The sequence below is a fragment of the Oppia nitens genome, unplaced genomic scaffold, assembly GCF_028296485.1.
Source record: "Oppia nitens isolate AA-2021 unplaced genomic scaffold, nextdenovo-longstitch-racon4-pilon3 scaffold18_pilon_pilon_pilon, whole genome shotgun sequence".
Classification (NCBI taxonomy): Eukaryota; Metazoa; Arthropoda; class Arachnida; order Sarcoptiformes; family Oppiidae; genus Oppia; species Oppia nitens.
The window spans coordinates 1,143,049-1,162,012 of record NW_026533197.1 but is presented as its reverse complement, the minus strand read 5'-3'; the positions used below and the strand labels follow the sequence as shown (position 1 = coordinate 1,162,012).

Genomic DNA, 18,964 nt, shown 5'->3' with positions numbered 1-18,964 from the left:
TATTAACCATTGATGTGATCGACGACTGCGCCCATCATATCATATATAATGCAAAGTAAAATACAAATCGATTTTATATCTCATTGTTAAACAACTAAATTAAACACTTGTTATATATTTTAAACAATTTATTTTTGTAACACATTTTCATAATTAAAAAATAATAAATATTCATTTTGAATGCAAATTATGTTATTAATATTTTATGATTTAATAATTTAGTTATATACATATATATATATATATATATATATATATATATATATATAAAATATATTAACAATGTTTATAAGGAGATTTTTAAAGAAGTTTATAAAATTATGTAATCAGAAACAACAATAATTATTATAATTGGAAACAATTAAGTATAAAATTAATTATTGCGAATGAAAGAAATAATCGATAGTTTTTTGCAACTTTTTTGACTCTACTTTCTTATTGTTTGACTCAGAATTTCGACTATTTTTTGTGTTCAGTTTTGTATCCGAGCTGTGCATCCGTTTAGTTGTCTTAACCGGTTTGGGCGTTGAATTAGAAGTGGAGGCACGAGTGGGTACTTTAGTTAACTCTAAACACATATTTTTGTTAAGACAAACATCAATGTGTGCATTGAGCTCAACGTTATCTTTAAATGACAATTGATTCGCACATATGGGACATAAGTAAGACTTATTGCTGTCATTGTTATCAATGTTGAGCGTTGGCCACAATTCTTCGACATCGTTGTTATCATTTTTGTCATCTTTTTCATCATTTTGAGTCTCACTTACATTTGATTTATCAATTGTAATGTTAAGTATTTTATCGATACAATCGTTTTCATGCATTTCAAGATTTTCTTTATCATGAAATTCTTGAAAACAAACGGAACACTCAAATACATTTGAAATACAATTTAAATCATTATCTAATCCATTTGTATAAATGTCTTCATTATCACCATTTATGTCATTGAATGTTAATTCATTATCACCGGTGGTTTCATTTGAATTAATCACTTTTGTTTCTGTGTTTTTATTGCTTTTTAAAGCTTTAAAAATTTGTGATAAAGTCATCTGAGATGTGGATCTTTTGTCGCAATCATCTGACTTAAGATTTGACACTTTGAGTCCAATTAGTCTATATTTGCGACAATTTGCTGAAGTATTACTCAGTTCTGTTTCCAACAGATTCTTTGCCACATTAAGAATAGTTTCTGAATCACATGTATAATAAGGAAGTGTATGTGATTTAAGTGTTACTTCAAAAGTAATTTTCTTTAATTTAATAGTAATTGTTTTACAGCTCTGATTTCGCTTAATGAGATCTGACGCCAAATCTTCACTCAACTCTTTCATCAAATCAGATATGGCATCAAAAGAGCTAATCTCTCGTACAGTGCGCTCACAACTCATACTTTTTTGAGGTTCATTGTCGCCACTGATTATATGACTGCCAATTCCTAAACCGACTCTCAAGTAATAATCAGAGTTATGTTGACTTAAAGCAAACCGTATAATATCTCGTTTGTGATACAAGTCTTTGCAAGTTTTGATATCAAGTGCTGTCAAATATTGTCCACTAACTGGTCCGATACCACAAACTTTTCTAATAGGAGTGTCGACTAAGAACTCTTCAATTTCTTGTCTATTGCCGCGAACCATATGCTGTCCATTAGGTTTGTTAATATCAGAACAAACTTTGGCAATCATTTTATTGCAAGCAATACCAGCGCTGGCACTCAATTGTGTTTCATCTAAGATTCTTTGTCTAATTTTTGACATCACTAGAGATGCCGTATCCCATATGTCATCTGGTAATTGGCGACAGTCTTTCAAACAATATCTATCAAAGTTTACATTTTGTTGACAGTAAATATCAATCACATATTCAGTTAAATCAATGTATGCCTCATCTAAACTCATTTTCATATAATTTGGATCAAATTCACTGATTATTTTCATCACTGCTTTGCTTTCCACAGAATACGATGAATAGTTGCCTTTAATTATTATCAATTGTGGACACAAACGCTTAGCAAGAGCTCCGGGCATTCCAGGTCTGAAACAATGGACACAAATTTTATAAATCTTATGATATAATACTGTAGTTATTATCATATTTCTCAAACCTAATGCCATATTTTCTTGCGATGTAATTACTGGTTCCCAACATCTGTTCACTTCCCACAGCAATGGGTTTATCTTTGAGAAGTGGATTGTATTTGATCTCAACGGCGGCGAAAAACATATCCAAATCTATGAGACCAATGATACGACTCATGTCTCGTTCAGATTCAATATTCTTCACATAAACGTCTGCTTCTTTAAGACATTGTTGTCGTTGCCATACAGTTATTGTTGACAAATGTTTTTTCATATCATTGATGTGGCCATCGATACGTTGTTGTCTTCGTGTTTGAAATGAGTGAAAATGGGATCCATTGCTCCACTCGTGTATAATCTTATTGATCCGATCCGTGTCCAGACCTGTCATTCCCGCCTTATTGTCATTTATATTCATAATGGTTGGTACGCCATCACTACCACTAATTTGCACCCCATTGTCACCTAAATTGGTCTCAATCTCTTGTCTATTATTATTATCCATTTGTTTTCTTTAATTATTTAAATCATTGCTAAAAATATTCAATAAATTAATTCAATCACTGATTGTTTCAAACGTTTGCCAAACATTCAGACAAAACATGTGATCCATTCATCACTTGAAATGCCATTAATTACGAGTTTTATTGTAATTTATAATTGAATGTAAAATTTAAATCAAACTAAAGTACGATTAAAACTATATTTATTTATTCAATATTTCTTATATATTACTGTAATATGTATTACAATATTATAATAATTTTTATATAAAAGTAAAATAAAGTATATAATGTAATGACAATTAGATTACATTAACAATTGGAGCGCTTCCAAGACATTCATCGTTTTGATAAAAGACTACAAACTATTTGATTAAATAAATTAAAGTCAATCATTACATCAACTTATAATGACATTAACATACCTGCCCTTCAGTTAAGGCACGTATCGGTAAATTTAAGTGAACACTGTAATGATCATCAGTTTTAATGAGACGACACTGTTGTGGCTGATCCTTGTGCTGACACTTCATTTCACATTCAAATGGTAAGCGATGTGACAGGGATTTCGGTTGACAAGTGATCCAATTTATGTCTTTTACTAACATTTGATTGCTATAAAGTGAGATATCATTTGTATGATTGGTCTAATAAAAACAAAAATTTAATAAATAATTGCAATCAATATATTATATTGAATATGACATTTCATACAACATATATAATATTGTTTTGCGGATCCTTTTTAACGACAAAGTACTTGTGTTTCATTCCTCCGATGCGACAATTCTGTCCTAAAGTCCAATAATGAATTCCTATACAAATACCAGTAATAATAATAATAATAATATATATGATGTGATGAAAATGTCAACTGATTAGGATATACCTAAAATGGGACAAACCTTTATGACTTCCCACAACTTGTTTGGTGTGAATGTCAACAAAAGAGCCCACTTTTGGTTCGATATATTGTTCAATAAATTTATTAAAATTTCTTTTACCAATAAAACAGATTCCTTGACTCTAATAATAGAAATCAATGTTAAAATAAAAGAGTTTAAAATTTTTTTTTTTGCTAAATTAATTTAATTGAACACTTAATTGACATTTAAGTCATGTAAATAGCAATAAAATAATATAATAAAAATTATGATAATTAGTAGAAATACTTCTGGTTTGTTAGCGATTCTTTGCAAACCATTTCGTTTGGCGATTGACTTAACTTCTGATTTAAGCAAATGTTGTAACGGAAACATAACTTTCTTGAGTGCCATTTGACTGATTTGTGCCAAAAATAGTGTTTGATCTTTGACTTTATCGGTTGGTCTTAAGAGACGGACAGCATTGTGGCAATTATAGTGTTGCCAGAAGTTACCATAACTGGTTCCCGCGTAATGACCGGTTGCGATGGCATCCATTTCCAACTTATCGACGCAATAGTTAAGAAATGACCCAAATTTGACAAATTTATTACATAAAACATCTGGATTTGGTGTCTTTCCTGATATATAACTGTCCACAAGATAACTACAGTATAATAAGTGATAATTTCTTAATAAGTTAGTCTATTAGTGATACTGTCATCAAACCTAAACACTTTGTGCCAATAAGTCTTAGCAAAACTAATTTCTTTGAATTCAATATTAAGTTTATAACAGACTTCTTGAGCTGACTCTTTGTGGTCATCATTGGGACAAATGGTGTGATAGTTATCTTCAATCCAATTATTCATATAAATACCTATTATATTAAAACCTTTAATCAAAATAAAGTCAATAAATATTGAAAAATATGAAATCAATTGAAATGACCTCTTCTTTGAAGCAGAAGTGCAGTGACAGCGCTGTCAACGCCTCCCGAGAGGGCGACCGCCACTCTCATGGCTTATCATTCATATGACTTAAACAAACACAACATTACACTAACTTATACTTCAATTACTGTACAGATTGTATAGTCTATACAATAAAACATATAATTTATGTGCAGTAGAGTTGATAAAAGTCCAGTTTTGCCCTACAATTCAAGTACAATACTATATTAACTATCAATTTTGGATTTAATTTTTTGACCGAAAAACTAATTTAATTGTGTTTTTATTGAATTAAAGTTAAAAAATTACATTTGTTTTTCATTAAGTCGAGCACTGGTAGTATTCGCAAACTAACACCAATTATTAGGTTATAAAGGAAATACTGGACATATGATCGACTTAAAGATAAATGTTAAACAATGTATAAATTTAATGATTCAATAATTGAATATTGAATATTTTAGATTTTAATTTTTTAGTTACTATAGTTTTTAAATTTTAGTAAACAATAAATATTTTATATTAATTTAAGAAAATAGTTTTCGAAATAATAGTAAATTTATTATTTTTATAGGAATTTCCTTAAATTTTATGCCATTTTATTCAATCTTCTAATAATCTAAACCATTGCTTAACATTGAATACATGAATACAACAAAACTTTTCCAATAAAAACATTAAACATTATTTGAACTCTAAATGATATAATCAACAAATATTATTAAAGTCTCATTTACTATGAATTAATTGAAATTTCTATTAGAATTTTGAATTAAAAACTAGAAATCAATATTTTTAACAAAAATTTATGCTAAAAATTTTTCAAATATTCAATTCAAATAATTTATAAACTTTGGATTTTTAAATTTTTATGATTTATACGAGAATAACATAACAATAATTATTATAATTTACACACAAAACAGTTATACGAAATATTTCAGTCAGTGGATCAATAAATTCTTTTATTGTATATTGAATTTGCAATAATAAACCAAACAATTAAAATTGAAATTTTATCCATTTTTGCAATATATCAAAAACTACGGATAATTGTACCGCAATTTATATTTATTTGTAAATTGCAATATTTAATTAAATATAATCAATTCATATAATATTTACTTACGTAAGTTTTTAGTAACCGTAATTTAAAAGTACCGATAATTAATAATTATATATATAACAAATAATTAGAAATAAATTTTCATACATGTAATATTTAAAACAATTTTATATCATATAAATAATACACTATTTATAATCGTAAATACAAGATTAATTACAGTCATGATTTAAAAAAAAAATGATTATAAGATTTATAGAAACAAATAAAATCTATTTGAGATCAACATAAAATTTTATAATTATATTATATAATCATATAATGTATTTATTAATGAATATAAATAATAAATTTAAATAATAATTATAACCATTAACTATAATATTTAATTAAGATTTGACAAATAGAAAAATTATTTAAAAAAATTAATAGTTAGTGCATTGATGTTATGTAATTTAAATACAATGACAAAATTGTATAAATAAATTAACTATAAAATTGTATAACTTGTATATTACATGGCAGTAGTTGTTAGCGATGAGAGTGACATATAATTTGTATTTTGAGAACAAAGAAAACTTTGTTAATAATATATTTAACATATCTTTATACCGATTCATAAATATACTTTATATATATATATAAATATACTGTATATTATATATATTAAGTATAATATAATTGGTTATATAAATATAACGCAATAATTAACTATTTTGTAAACCTTTACCTCAGATTATAATACAATAATAGTTAGTATTGTCGACATTGTATAATAAGCACTAAACGATCGCTAAATATTGTACTTTGGATTCAGTCGTCAATACATTTAACTGAAGACCACTAGTCTTTAGAATAGTATTTCTATCACAAAAAGTTCTCTTCAGTTTACAATTTATTTTAATATTAAATTTTAAGTAAATAATTCATAATAAATATTATTCAAAACTATTGTAAATATATCTCAAAAATGTTAAAATCACGTGAAGGAAGAACTGATGGCATGGAGTGTGAAATTGTCGTATACTTCCATCAGCTCATCCATAGTATATTCTTCAAGTATTACAAATTCCTCTAACTGTGCACTTGCTTTACGAGCGCAGTCTAAACAATGGACGACATGTTTTTTGTCCACTTCTTTAACAAAAAGCATATTAAACACTTCCAACTAATAATAATAAAAAAATTTCATTAATCATTATCGATATAAATATGAGTAAATGAAATGCAATACTTCACAATTGACGCAATAGTGTGCGGCCTCATTCTTTCCGCGGCCGTGCCATCGAGTTTCGCGACCAACACTCTCAATGTATTGTAGTGTCATTTGACATAATTTTAAGCTTCTCATCAATGAATGTCTTTATTAATAAAATAAATATTAAATACTATAATTAAAATTAAAGTGTTTGAAAACATACTTAATCATATTGAAGAGTTGCGGTTCCGATACTTTTATATTTCGGGCCAAATTCCAGGTCAAGTGCTTTAACGGAACAATTGATTTGAAATTCTCTAATTTATTCCATTCATATCTATCAACAGCTAATATATATTGTTTGGCAGTGAGAGGACCGACATTCCAAGCAATGTTATTACACCAGCCAACAGCCTGAACCCAATGAACTGTACCGGCATTAACCCATACTAGATCTCCCGGTCGCTGCAAAAATCTATAAACCGGTATATTGTCGGCTATTAAATCATCGAGAGTTGGCCACCACGAGCCGTGCAAATAATTTATATTATTCCTAATTAAAAAACAACTCTTAATACTTGTTTACTAAATCATTGTTAACATACTTTTCACACATTCTCTGAATGACTCCCCAATATTCATCGGGAACACCAAACCATTCACAATCTCCCGGTCCTATATTTATATTAACTGAACAGTAATTGTTGTTTTCTTGATGACCAGGAGTTCGACAACCGGGTACTTTCATGTATAGCTGAACTGTATTCATACCCAAAATAACATGTCCCACATGACTCAACATATTACCGGCTGACACTACCCGTGCAAAAGATGGCAATTTTGTTAACTCTTGTAACTGTGTTTTCCATTTCTTTTCATCTGATAGATCAACGTTTGTACCAAACTTTACAGTTTTAAAGGTACCGTTCCTTTTAGTTTTCTTTCCTCTATTATAATATAATCATATAATATATAAATATTTTTTTATGAATAATAAACACTCAATTCATTATACTTGGACGGAGCAGAAGAATTAGAGTCAGTATCTGAATCTCTGGATAAGCCTAAAGCTTTGTCCTGTTCCTCTCTAAGAGATTCTTGGAAAGAGGAGGCCTGATAATGAGCATATCGTGCGATTGTCGTATGTGACCGATGGCTCTCACATCTCCACACTTGTTGTCTTCTCTCGGGATCCCAATTTTCATCTGAAGGTTGAAGTAATTGTGTCCTGACCTCAATTAAGTGTTCAGGATTTGCCTCAACAAGAGTTTTGGTTGAAAATAATCCTAAATCTAAACTTTTAATTAGCATTTTGTTGAAATTATAATATTTTATAAGTATTACAAACCTAGTTTGAGAACACTGGCTAACCCTCTAATAACAGCAATAGGATGTGCTAAACAAAATTCATGTAATTGTGCAGAAAAGGCCTCCTTTTTGTTTTCAAGCTATTATTACAAATAAATAAATGATTATTCAATAAACAATAATTAATATTACTAACAAAAAACAAACTCACAAAAACACTGGGTGCTGCTGGATGTAGTTTATCATTAGAAAGTGGAGGATATGGTGGATCGGGTGGTACAGGTGGTCGACCCTCATCCGAGATAAGACTCGATACTATACGTGTATTTTTTGGCAGTTTTTTACAAGAATTGATAATCTCTTTTGCCGTCATCTTAATATTGAGCTGCGGTTGATTGAGACTAGAAGTCGATAAAAGCGATGTCATTGTAGTCAACGAGTTATCAATAGATTTTAATTGTAAAAGCTTTGAATTATCTGAACACATCATTTGAGTTATTGTTTGTTCATTATTAATATTATTAGTATTATTATTATTATTACTTTTATAACTAATACTATTAACAGCACTGTTTTGGGCACTACTGGAGTTGGCAGTGATGTCATTATGACTAGAATTAGTTGATTGAGTTGTTTGAGTTATATTAGAGTCCGACTCAAAGTTGAACACAAGGTCTTCAGTCGATGTATTTAACTGTTTGTTTGAAAGTAATGATTGTAAGTCCTGGTCGTTCAATAAGACATTGTTTGAGTCGCTACTAGTGCTGGACGGACCCAATTTTTGCTGAACACTTTGTGGTGACATTTTTGCAGACGACTGTAAGTGAGGAATGCTTTGACTAATTGGTGATCTAAATTGTGCACCAATTGAATCAGACTTTATAGATATATCCGATAAAAAAGGTGGTGTTGTAGGACAGCCTGCTGTTGTCTGGCCTTGCATTGCCTGTTGCTTTAATAAAGACATTTGCTTTTGTTGTCCCAAATAACGACATTGTTGCTGAAGAAGACTCTTTTGCTGAGAAGTCAAATTTGCCTAAAGAGTATAATTAGCGGTAATAAATGTCTTATACTTAATATATTGCTTTAATAAATACCTGATTTTGATGCAAATAATTCATAATTTGCATCTGTTGTTGGTTGAGGTAGTGAGGGGATTGTGGGGCCGAACTGTTCATATGAACGGGTAATCTGGACGGGCCCTCCGTTTTTTGACGTTTAACGCCACCACCGACGGTGTCATCGTTTTGTCGTTGGAATGCATTTTGTCGGGAAGCCATCTCTTGAGAGATGGGAAAATTCCAGGCATCCTCTATACACGGCAACGTCTTACTGCTTTTGGATACACTTTCAAATTAATTTATTTATTAAATCAATTAAACAGACAATCAATACCTCTGAGAGCTATTATGAGGAGCAGTTGAGAGTTGGCTTTGCAAGAATTTAACTCTTTCTGAAAGACCACTGCTTTGAGTTGGTTTGCCTCGGGATGCGTTCAAATAGCACTTTAAAGCGTCTTGAGGTTGATTGCAATTCTCATAAAGTATTCCCAGATTAGTCCACGCGGCGCAGTGACTCTTGTCTAACTGAACTGAACATATATAAGCTTGAAGTGCGTCCATAGGCTGGTTTTGCTGCTGATACAATACACTATCAAAGTATAAATCAAATTATAATTAAATAAAAATTAAATCATTTAAGTTATAATAATGACTAACCCTATTGAACACCAGGTGTCTGCGTTAGCCTCTGCTTTGTCCACAGAATTTCGATAAGAAATGAAGGCATCGTGAACTTTGGTTAAACTTGCATAAAATCGGCCCAAGAAATACAAGCTCTGACCAGAATCAGGATCTGCTTCTATAGAGCTCTTCAAGTAATTCAAGGCTTGAGTTTGTCTGTGCTGTTTATCACCTAAAGAGTCAACGATGTGGTGCATCCAACCCAAGTGCTTATATATGTCTGCCCTTAACTTGACTGAAAGATCTTTCTCTTGAAGTAACTTCTCGTAGGCTTCTTTGGCCAACTTGTGTTTGTCCTGAATCTCAAACAGGTGTGCGATATGGAAGTGAACTATCATTTTAATTATATATTAAATCATTAATTTATTTAATATTATATCATATGATAACTCACTCTCTAATTTAGATATCGAGCAAACATTAGAGTCGTTTAGTGCTAAGTGAAAGTGCTATAAGATATACAACAAAATATTGTTTAATCAATTCATCATATATTTCATTAGTTTGCTTACCTTTAGTGATAAGTTGTAATCATTAAGCACTTTAAATATGAGTGCGAGTCTCACGTGAGCTTCATTTGCACGTGCAAAGGATGGATCCAAGTATAAGACCTGACGAAATGCACAAATCGACCTAAAATACAATTATTTAATACATTATAAAACATATATCAACTAATAGACAATAACTGGCAATAAAAGCTAAAAACAACTCAAAATGCCATATATTTACGTCTAATGTTAGCTTTAGGGCAGTAAAGGACATGTTTTGGCACTAAGAGAAAGCCATCAATTGTAGAGATAATATATTTGTTAAACAATGACAAGTGTGGCCCATAAGGTATAATATATTAAATATATGGCACTTGTTTTCAAAATAACTTTGCAGACAAACAGTGCAAATGTGAACACTTTCTCAATAAAAATCATAAGTAGAGAGAGAGAGAGAGAGAGAGAGAGGACAGTGGGGACAGTGAGGACAGGGCCCACAATTCAGACCCTTTGCTTTTGTTGGTCTCTTTATTTGATAGCAGCTGCAGATGTCTTTATGACAGGTCTGCCCTATCCTAACACTCCTTCATACAGTATGAAGGCATACGTGACTCAAAACTGCTGTTTAAGGCTATAGTTGTCCCATAAAAGTATAGAAATCTCATTAAAAGCTCATTTTCATCACACAGTATATAATTAATGCGCTAATTATATCAAATAATAATAATATTAATTTATTAAAAATATTTGTCGGCTATATATTGACCACTTGGCAGATGTCTTGTCATCATTACATGTGTTGGTATATACAGTATAAGAGCACAGTTAGCTCAGTTGATACCATGATATGACAATTGAAGGGCATTAAAGAGCCTTAAGATATATTATATACACTGTATATACTGTATAACTTATATATTGGTTAAGGCGACTAACCTCTCACTAACTACAAGTCAGTCACAGCAGTCACCCCTAACACAGCACTTATAATCACTTGAATAAAACATTGTATCAATTAATGTCTTTACCTTTAATATCAGTTTAAATATTGTGTCAAATTTGGATAAAAATGGTGATCACAACAAACATATAGATTAAGGCCAGAGACAGACACGACATGAGATGGGATCAAATCACGTATACATTCAACACAAACACCACATCCTTTGCTCGTTCACAACACTACTAGTGCTCTCTTTCTCTTTAATACAAACTATCATATACTGTATAAACACAAAGAGTGAGAACAGCAGCTCATACCAGTGCCTCATACCAGTGCCTACTATCAGATCCTACAATACAATAAGCAAACCATTGCCCTTAACGCCGCCCTATAGTTGCCGTTCCCCTCTAAGCAACTCATAGACACAAACTCAGTACAAGAGTGAGTGCACTGACAGTCAAATCACTAACCGATAAAAGAGATCTCTGTTTGCAAACACATAACAGGCTTTCCCTAAATTTAAACTATAATTTCACTGACTGTCTGACTCAGTGATTGTATTTTTGACTTTTAAAAAGTTGGCACCAAATGGTTAACACTGACATCAACTTCATTATTAGCATCACTTGTGACTTACTCTTCAGGAAGTCATTTCATTTCATTTTTATTTTACAAATTACTAAATCACTTACCAATGATAGGCATTGAAGTGAAAGTATACGAGACCAAGACTGAAGACGAAGGGCACATCCTTTACCATTATATCCATTCAATTAATATATAACATAATATAAAGTATATATAAATATTAATATATAATTAGTTATATTATAATTAAATACCTTTTAACACATTTCAAATAATATTGAATACTAATATTTATAAAAACTATCTATATTTTCTAACTATAGTAACTGTATTTAAATATTAAACTTTCGTAAATAAAATAATCAAATAAATCATTAATCATTAATCATATATTAATTTATATTTAGTAATATATTTGTAGTTTTATGAAAATATGTGAAGAAAGGTATTTATGACAAATAGTTAGTAAATGTTATAATAACTCACTTTCCAGTGTTCTTCACTTAATGCAATAAATCGTTGATAGGCTGACAGTGCTATTATAACAATTGAAAACAAACTAAATTTATTGGTTTCAAAATTATAAAACAGATAATATATAATATATATCGATAACATTTAATCCAATTATATGCCAATTATTTTAAATTTTATATAAACTCCAATTGATAGATAAATTATTACCGTAACAATTATTTTATACACAATTTGTATTTTAAAAGTATTTGTGTTAATTGATTAAATAAAAAATTATGTTGTCTTTATTAATTAACTCTAATTATAATAAATTATATAGTGGTTAGAAAAAATTATTGATTCATAAATATTACAAAATTAAAATACAGTATAATAATTATCGTTAAGTATAATATTATAATTGATATTTATTTTTATTCAATTCAACTTAATACTGAAAACCACATATTTACTAAATTTTATCAGTATATTATGGTTATTACTTACCACAAGTGATTTTATCTATTTTATTAAAACAAACAATTTGTTAAATATTTATCATTTAAAACAAATGACATGAAATTTGATCAATAGTTATCGAAATATTAAGTATATGTCATAATATCACATAGTTTTCAATTTTTATATTAAAAATTACTATTAATTAAAAATTTACAATACTTTACAAAACTCTTTGTGTGTTAATATTTGGTAAATGAATTCATCAAATGATATCAAAGTTGTTTTCTAATTACTGATTAATAAATGTAATTATTGTAATAATTTATTTTTAATATTACCAGAAATTTGTTTTAACTAAAAACTAATAGTTATTATTAAAATTTTTGATTAAATCTGTAATTTTAAATAATTTGAAAACAAATTTGATGTGTTTTGATGCCAATCACGATATTAATGCACAAAATAGAGGGTAATATTGCAAAGTAGTGTATCTTTTATGACAAACCTTTAGCATAATTGCCTAATAATAAGTTAAAGTCACCGATTTTGCAATAAATCTTAGGATCAATTGGTTTACACTTGAGTTCACTTAAAGCCTTGTCATCATTGACTTGATTGCCATTTTTGTTGTGCTTTTCAAGCAAGAGATGTCTTTGAAGTAACGATGTCTCCAAAGCTTTGATGGCCTAATCATTCAACATATCATTAATTAACTGTTGAAGCAATTAATGGTCAATACCTTAACAATCAATGACTTGGTTTGATTGTTGACGGGATCTTCGAGACGAAGCACTCCAAACAAGCGACTGATTCAAAGAGTATGACAATAATGAGATACCGTCGATGACTATCTGTAACACAACATACCTATCGATATCTGCGAGTTGTAGCAACTCTTGTGATGTCAAAAGTGGCCAACTATTGCCAGACGACGGTTCCTCTGAAGTAACCATTTGTTTAGCGATTAGTTGATACAAGTAATCAATAATAATATTATCAATAAGTATGACATCATTTCAATCATTTAATTCAATCATTTATTTCAAATACTTTTCAAACTTTAATGGCGTTCAAAACATTCACATTATTTATCGACACTAACGCCACATATACTATGTTATGAAAAATATTAAATTATAAACATATTAAACATATAATTTTATTTGATATCATAATTATAGTAAATGATAGTCATTTATTTTAATAAATTATTTTAATCAATGATTATTTTTATTAATTTATTGATAACAATATCAATAAATATGTAATTAAGTTAATATGAGATATAAAGAATTTGTTTGAATGAGAGCTTTTAAAAATATGGTCCAAATATGAGACACAAATCATTTTAAAATTACATTATAATTATTATATGTGTGCTCTTCTATCAATCATTTTTTGAATAAATATTAATTTTTGTTCAAAAGACAAACAAATATTAAATATGTTTTACATTAAGACTCGTCAGAGATTTGGCAAACAATACAATACATTATACTTAAATACAATAATAATTGATATTTTAATACAAATTGAAAAAAAATCTAAAAACTCATAATATATATAAATCAATAATTTTTAAAGACTAATAGCCAAAATTAATATCAACAAAATCTAATAAATTGATGGATAATTTGAAAATCTAAAATCTCACGATTTGTCAAACATTAGTTAAATAGAATCATAACTGAAAATACTAAATAATATACAATTTATATATAATAAGTTATATATATATATATATATTATTTTTTGATATATATAGCACATGCAATACACTAAATTGCAAAATCAAGGAAACTTATTAAAAGCTTAATAATAATAATAATATATCACTTCAAATATTTATATATATATATATACTGTATAATTTATATATAGTACATAAATTTATGTTATAACTTAATATATGAATAATGATTACATCATTAGTGCGTCTGTTTTCGGGGTTTTCAACGATTTTCCAGATATAGGGGTAACCGTGATATTTAAGTACACAAAAGTACACAAGTCTTAATCGTTAACATTTAAATTAAAACAAAATTAATTGTTGTGTAAATAAAAATAACAAACACTAGAAGGAAATCAATTCACTAATTCAAATAACAAGCATTGTTGGGATGACTCTAATCCTGGAAAGTAGTGATTGCGGTAATGAACTAAATATGACACCACTTGAGACTAATTGGCAAATCTGTAGATTGAGATAATACCAATACTGGCGTTTCAAATGAATAAATTCATTGGTTTATAATTTACAATTAATTAACTTTCTTCTTCAGTGACAACAACTGAAGTTTGTGTTCCATTGAGAACAGTCTTGACGTCTTCTGATATGGAAACGGCTGTTGTAGCGTTCGGGTCATTCATCTCATCTGAACAATCAGTCAATTCAGCGATTTGTGCCGAACCTGTTATAGCACTCATAGTCAATGGTAGACCAGCTTCAGTTAGATTCTGAATATTTGTTACAACAGTTTGATACATTGACACCGGAATTGTAACCATTCCAGAGACTGGAAATGCTGTTAAAAATAGATATAATCATTTGATAACAATACTATACTATAAATAATTCATTTCATACTGCTTTGAGTTCCATCCTCTCCAGTTAAGATGATCTGACCATCGGGACTGATGGTAGCCTCGGCAAGTGATACTGTTTGTGTGGTACCATCACCGCTGAGATCTACATTAACAGTTCCAATTTGAGTGACTCTGTCATGTTCCTGACCAGTAGCTATGTCTGCTAATGTTTGTACAGCTTGTGTGGCTTCACTACCAGTGTTTTGTATCTATAATATAGATATGAAAAATTAATTTCAAATATTGTTATATTATATTATAAATTGTATAAATCTTACCCTTAAAGCACTAACTGCTCGAACTTGTGCTTGAGTTCCATCAGGTAGTGTAACGACAGCACTGTTGGGATCCATATGAATGATAGATACGGTTCCGTCGGGATTACTAATTGTTTGTAACATTGTTGGCGCGTAATGTGCTATTGGTTGCGCATAAAGAGCCTATCATCACAATAATATTATTGCATTAATAATTGCATAAATATATAATAAAACAATTTTGATATTCAATTAAACAGCAAACAAATATAATGCAAAGCAAAACCATAGCATCAAACGTAACTCAAATGAACAATATGTCAAAATAATAATTAAAATGCAAAATAATAAAATTTGGGTAAACAAAACTTTTACAAAACAGCAAATAAATCATCATATAATCACATTATGCAATCTTTTCAATGTTAAAAAATAAATAAATAAGGATTGCATGATTAAAATCATGCATTTAATGCAATTTTAGTTCAAAATCCAATTGGTTTTGAATGGGAAACTATTATCAGACATACGTTGACCCCCTGAGCGGCCGCTGCGAGGGTATTGTCAGCGGTTAATGTGGAAACAGTGGCCACACCGCTAGCGTTGGTAACATTGGTTACATTGATGCTGCTATGGGTGCTTCGATTTTTCACCTTCTCTTTGGTATGATTTCCAGACTTGTCGTCGTCTTCACTAAATGTTGGCAATAAGTCTTCCCTTCCGTGAAATTTATAACAATTAATGACAATCTGTCGCAACGCATGAGTCCACGAAACCTATTCAAATAAATTATTATAATTTAGTAAAAGTTATATAAAAATCTGCCGATAAGTCAATACTTTTTGTTTGTCTTCCTCAGTTCGAGCATCACTTCTAACATTAGCCCAGGGAAGGTCTTTAGGCCACCAGGGGGGTCGTGTTGACTCTTTACCCCATCCAGGTTTACCTCTACCGGTTGAGTACTTTAACATTAAAGGAATGAAAGCCCTGAGCTGTGCCTGAGTCATCTTCTCGACCGGCGTTGGGATTCCATCAACGACTAGAGGAGGCAATTCATGCAAAGAGGGGTCCTCTTTCACTTGAGGGGGTGCCTGTTGTGCCAGTGCTGTCTCCAACTCCTGCATTATCAGTGACCGACAATGTCTCACCTAAAATAACATTTAAAACATTTATTAATTTTTCTCTATTATTAATATATAGCTAATACGTACCACATTTTCAAGAGGTCGCGCACCGAACACTTTGAAATTATTCTGAGGTTTCCCGGGAGTGACTATTAGGACAACTGCTTGTTGTCCAACACGTGTTGTATATTCATCTATTGTCGCTTTTAGCTTTCTGTATATCAACAATATTTCAATATCAATACAAATCTATAAATTTATAATAAGTCAAACCTGAGAAGTCGTGTTTGTTGTCGTTTTCTAATGGATGGGTTGGTTTCAAAAGAATGAGGTCTCTTTCGTTTTTTTGCAGTGGCGATAGCAGCGGCAGCCGCAACACCGATTGGACCTAATGTTTGACATTATATCACAATTATTAAGACATAATAGCCGACAATAATAATATTATATTACCTGCAGCAGCCAACTGTGCTGTGATATCGTCGTGTCCATCACCTGAAAGGAGGTCTGCGTCGTCAAAGGATGCACTTTCGGGAGATGAAGGGTCGTCACTGAGATCATCGACATCACCGCCATCTGAATGATTCATCGCCTCCTCTTTGGGTTTCATTAAAACCACTCGTAATGTCGATTACCACATCAATGGTCTATTAAATAAAATAATAAATAAAGTCTTTTTGGATACACGATTGGAGTAATACTTTTAATTTGTTGGTCGCACACAAACATAACCATATATTTTGTACAGACATTTAATTATTATTTTTATTTATATATATATATACGGTATGTATGATATGTATATGATATACTATATTAACTTATATTTTACCAAATCTCTATTAATCATATTAGACATCATTTCTTAAGTATAGTCCAAATGATAATATGGCAGATATATTATTTGGCTCAACAATAATTATTTAAATATAGTTTTAATATTAATTATATTAACACTGACACTAACCCTAAAATATGAAAATATTAAATTGCTAATTATATAATAATTTTTAATTGTGTTTTTTATATGATATATATATCATATGTATATTATAAAAGTAATAGAAATGAATTGTTTAGTTTATTACTTTACTGTATATGTATGTCATAAACATATAGAAAAAATTGACTTAAATAATAAATTTAATGTTATGTAATGAATTTACTTTTATTAAAAATTACTATTTTCTAAAGTCATTATATTAATAGTAATTCATGATTTGTATAAAATCAATGATAAAATAGATTTAAAGAGTATTTATTATATTGTGATAATGTTTGGGGTGGAGATCGGTCTCAAGTAATGTCATTAGATATCGATTGACTGCAAATGTATTTCCTATTAATACACCAAACATTAGAAAACATTATATCCATTGATTGATACGTTAAGACAATTGATTTAACATTAATACAAATGCATGCATACAATCATCAATTTGTTAACATATATATAATAATAATTTAAAACACATATATTTAAGGATATGATATGTATTATCAAGATTTAAATGTTTTTATAGGGATTTGAATTAGCAGTGAGTGAGTGAGTGAGTGATAGAGAGCTAAGCTATGGATGGTATGGTTGTGCAGCAAGTGATGGCCTACGCCTTTCATGTTACCATCAAAGACAAGCTATGGTTAGCGGCTAACTGTGTCGATCAGGTGTAATAAATACTGATTATATGTTGGTATCGGTTGGGATGTATGGTTGGGTTGTATGGTTGGGCTGTTTGGTTGGGCATATGTGCTGTGATAGTGGTTGATGAGCACAGGCCCAGACATAGCACATGCCGTGTGGAGACTGCGCTAATGACGACAAACCAAATTCAAACTAACTGTCATTTGACGACTACTCACTACCACTACTCACATATAATTAAACCCAAATTATCACTAAATCACATCCAAAACAATTAAAACCAACAAATCTGGTCTTACCTGTCATTTGCTGAACAACATCACTATCACTACTATACCACCAATACGTCAATCAACAAAATGGACGATCACTGAGATATTGGGCACCAGTAGAGGGCATTGCCTTCACTTAACACTATAATACTATTACCCGAAAGTGTGGATCAATGCGACCATCAGTTACTGTAATAACATATCTGACACCATATGAGTGGTTAACTTAAAGACAAACCAATTGTACTGTTATTTAAATGTTATACAAATGTCATACAAAACACATTTCAAACTAAATATTAATACCATTAATACCGTAACACATCTAACATGTAGTCATGACAACTGTCATCATAACTGTCAATCCAATCAATGTGTTCACTGATTGGTTGTTTACGATGTATTGCTTTCAATGTTAAACCATTG

The 18,964-nt window shown here is 29.9% G+C and overlaps 3 protein-coding genes across 4 annotated transcripts; all 3 read right to left on the bottom strand.

Moving 5' to 3' along the window:
- Window positions 1–377: 377 nt before the first annotated feature.
- LOC128965863 (DNA polymerase kappa-like) lies at window positions 378–2,711 on the bottom strand. Its single transcript, XM_054312641.1, has 2 exons — window positions 2,111–2,711; window positions 378–2,040 (listed from the first exon to the last, which is right to left on the bottom strand). The coding sequence occupies exons 1-2, from the start codon at window positions 2,587–2,589 to the stop codon at window positions 378–380; spliced, it is 2,142 nt and encodes a 713-aa protein (XP_054168616.1). The 5' UTR covers window positions 2,590–2,711.
- Window positions 2,712–2,831: 120 nt separating this feature from the next.
- On the bottom strand, window positions 2,832–4,537 carry LOC128965746 (mitochondrial tRNA-specific 2-thiouridylase 1-like). 2 transcript variants are annotated; one of them, XM_054312504.1, is made up of 7 exons: window positions 4,402–4,537; window positions 4,180–4,345; window positions 3,760–4,117; window positions 3,493–3,613; window positions 3,302–3,402; window positions 3,013–3,234; window positions 2,832–2,952 (listed from the first exon to the last, which is right to left on the bottom strand). In XM_054312504.1, the coding sequence occupies exons 1-7, from the start codon at window positions 4,469–4,471 to the stop codon at window positions 2,890–2,892; spliced, it is 1,101 nt and encodes a 366-aa protein (XP_054168479.1). In that variant the 5' UTR covers window positions 4,472–4,537; the 3' UTR covers window positions 2,832–2,889. The 2 variants fall into 2 exon arrangements, with proteins under 2 accessions (XP_054168479.1, XP_054168480.1); XM_054312505.1 differs by having other exon boundaries at window positions 4,180–4,330.
- A 1,587-nt stretch (window positions 4,538–6,124) lies between these two features.
- Window positions 6,125–18,886, bottom strand: LOC128965862 (histone demethylase UTY-like). Its single transcript, XM_054312640.1, is given in 26 exon segments — window positions 6,125–6,637; window positions 6,704–7,220; window positions 7,273–7,614; window positions 7,683–7,959; window positions 8,016–8,115; window positions 8,187–9,011; window positions 9,073–9,310; window positions 9,371–9,625; window positions 9,694–10,048; window positions 10,112–10,166; window positions 10,230–10,350; window positions 11,844–11,902; window positions 12,226–12,275; window positions 13,163–13,343; window positions 13,397–13,463; window positions 13,525–13,643; window positions 13,717–13,769; window positions 14,928–15,182; window positions 15,245–15,452; window positions 15,522–15,683; window positions 16,031–16,276; window positions 16,340–16,648; window positions 16,712–16,838; window positions 16,898–17,012; window positions 17,078–17,271; window positions 18,566–18,886. Coding segments are annotated over 25 exon segments (5,382 nt in total). The 5' UTR covers window positions 17,235–17,271; window positions 18,566–18,886; the 3' UTR covers window positions 6,125–6,448.
- Window positions 18,887–18,964: the final 78 nt, after the last annotated feature.

Coding starts and splice junctions, on each gene's coding strand:
- LOC128965863 (XM_054312641.1), bottom strand. CDS start 2,589: ATGGATAATAATAATAGACAAGAGATTGAGACCAATTTAGGTGACAAT. Junction 2,041..2,110: donor GCAAGAAAATATGGCATTAG/GTTTGAGAAATA, acceptor CCATTGTTTCAG/ACCTGGAATGCCCGGAGCTC.
- LOC128965746 (XM_054312504.1), bottom strand. CDS start 4,471: ATGAGAGTGGCGGTCGCCCTCTCGGGAGGCGTTGACAGCGCTGTCACT. Junction 4,346..4,401: donor ACTTCTGCTTCAAAGAAGAG/GTCATTTCAATT, acceptor TTTTGATTAAAG/GTTTTAATATAATAGGTATT. Junction 4,118..4,179: donor TATTGGCACAAAGTGTTTAG/GTTTGATGACAG, acceptor ATTATACTGTAG/TTATCTTGTGGACAGTTATA.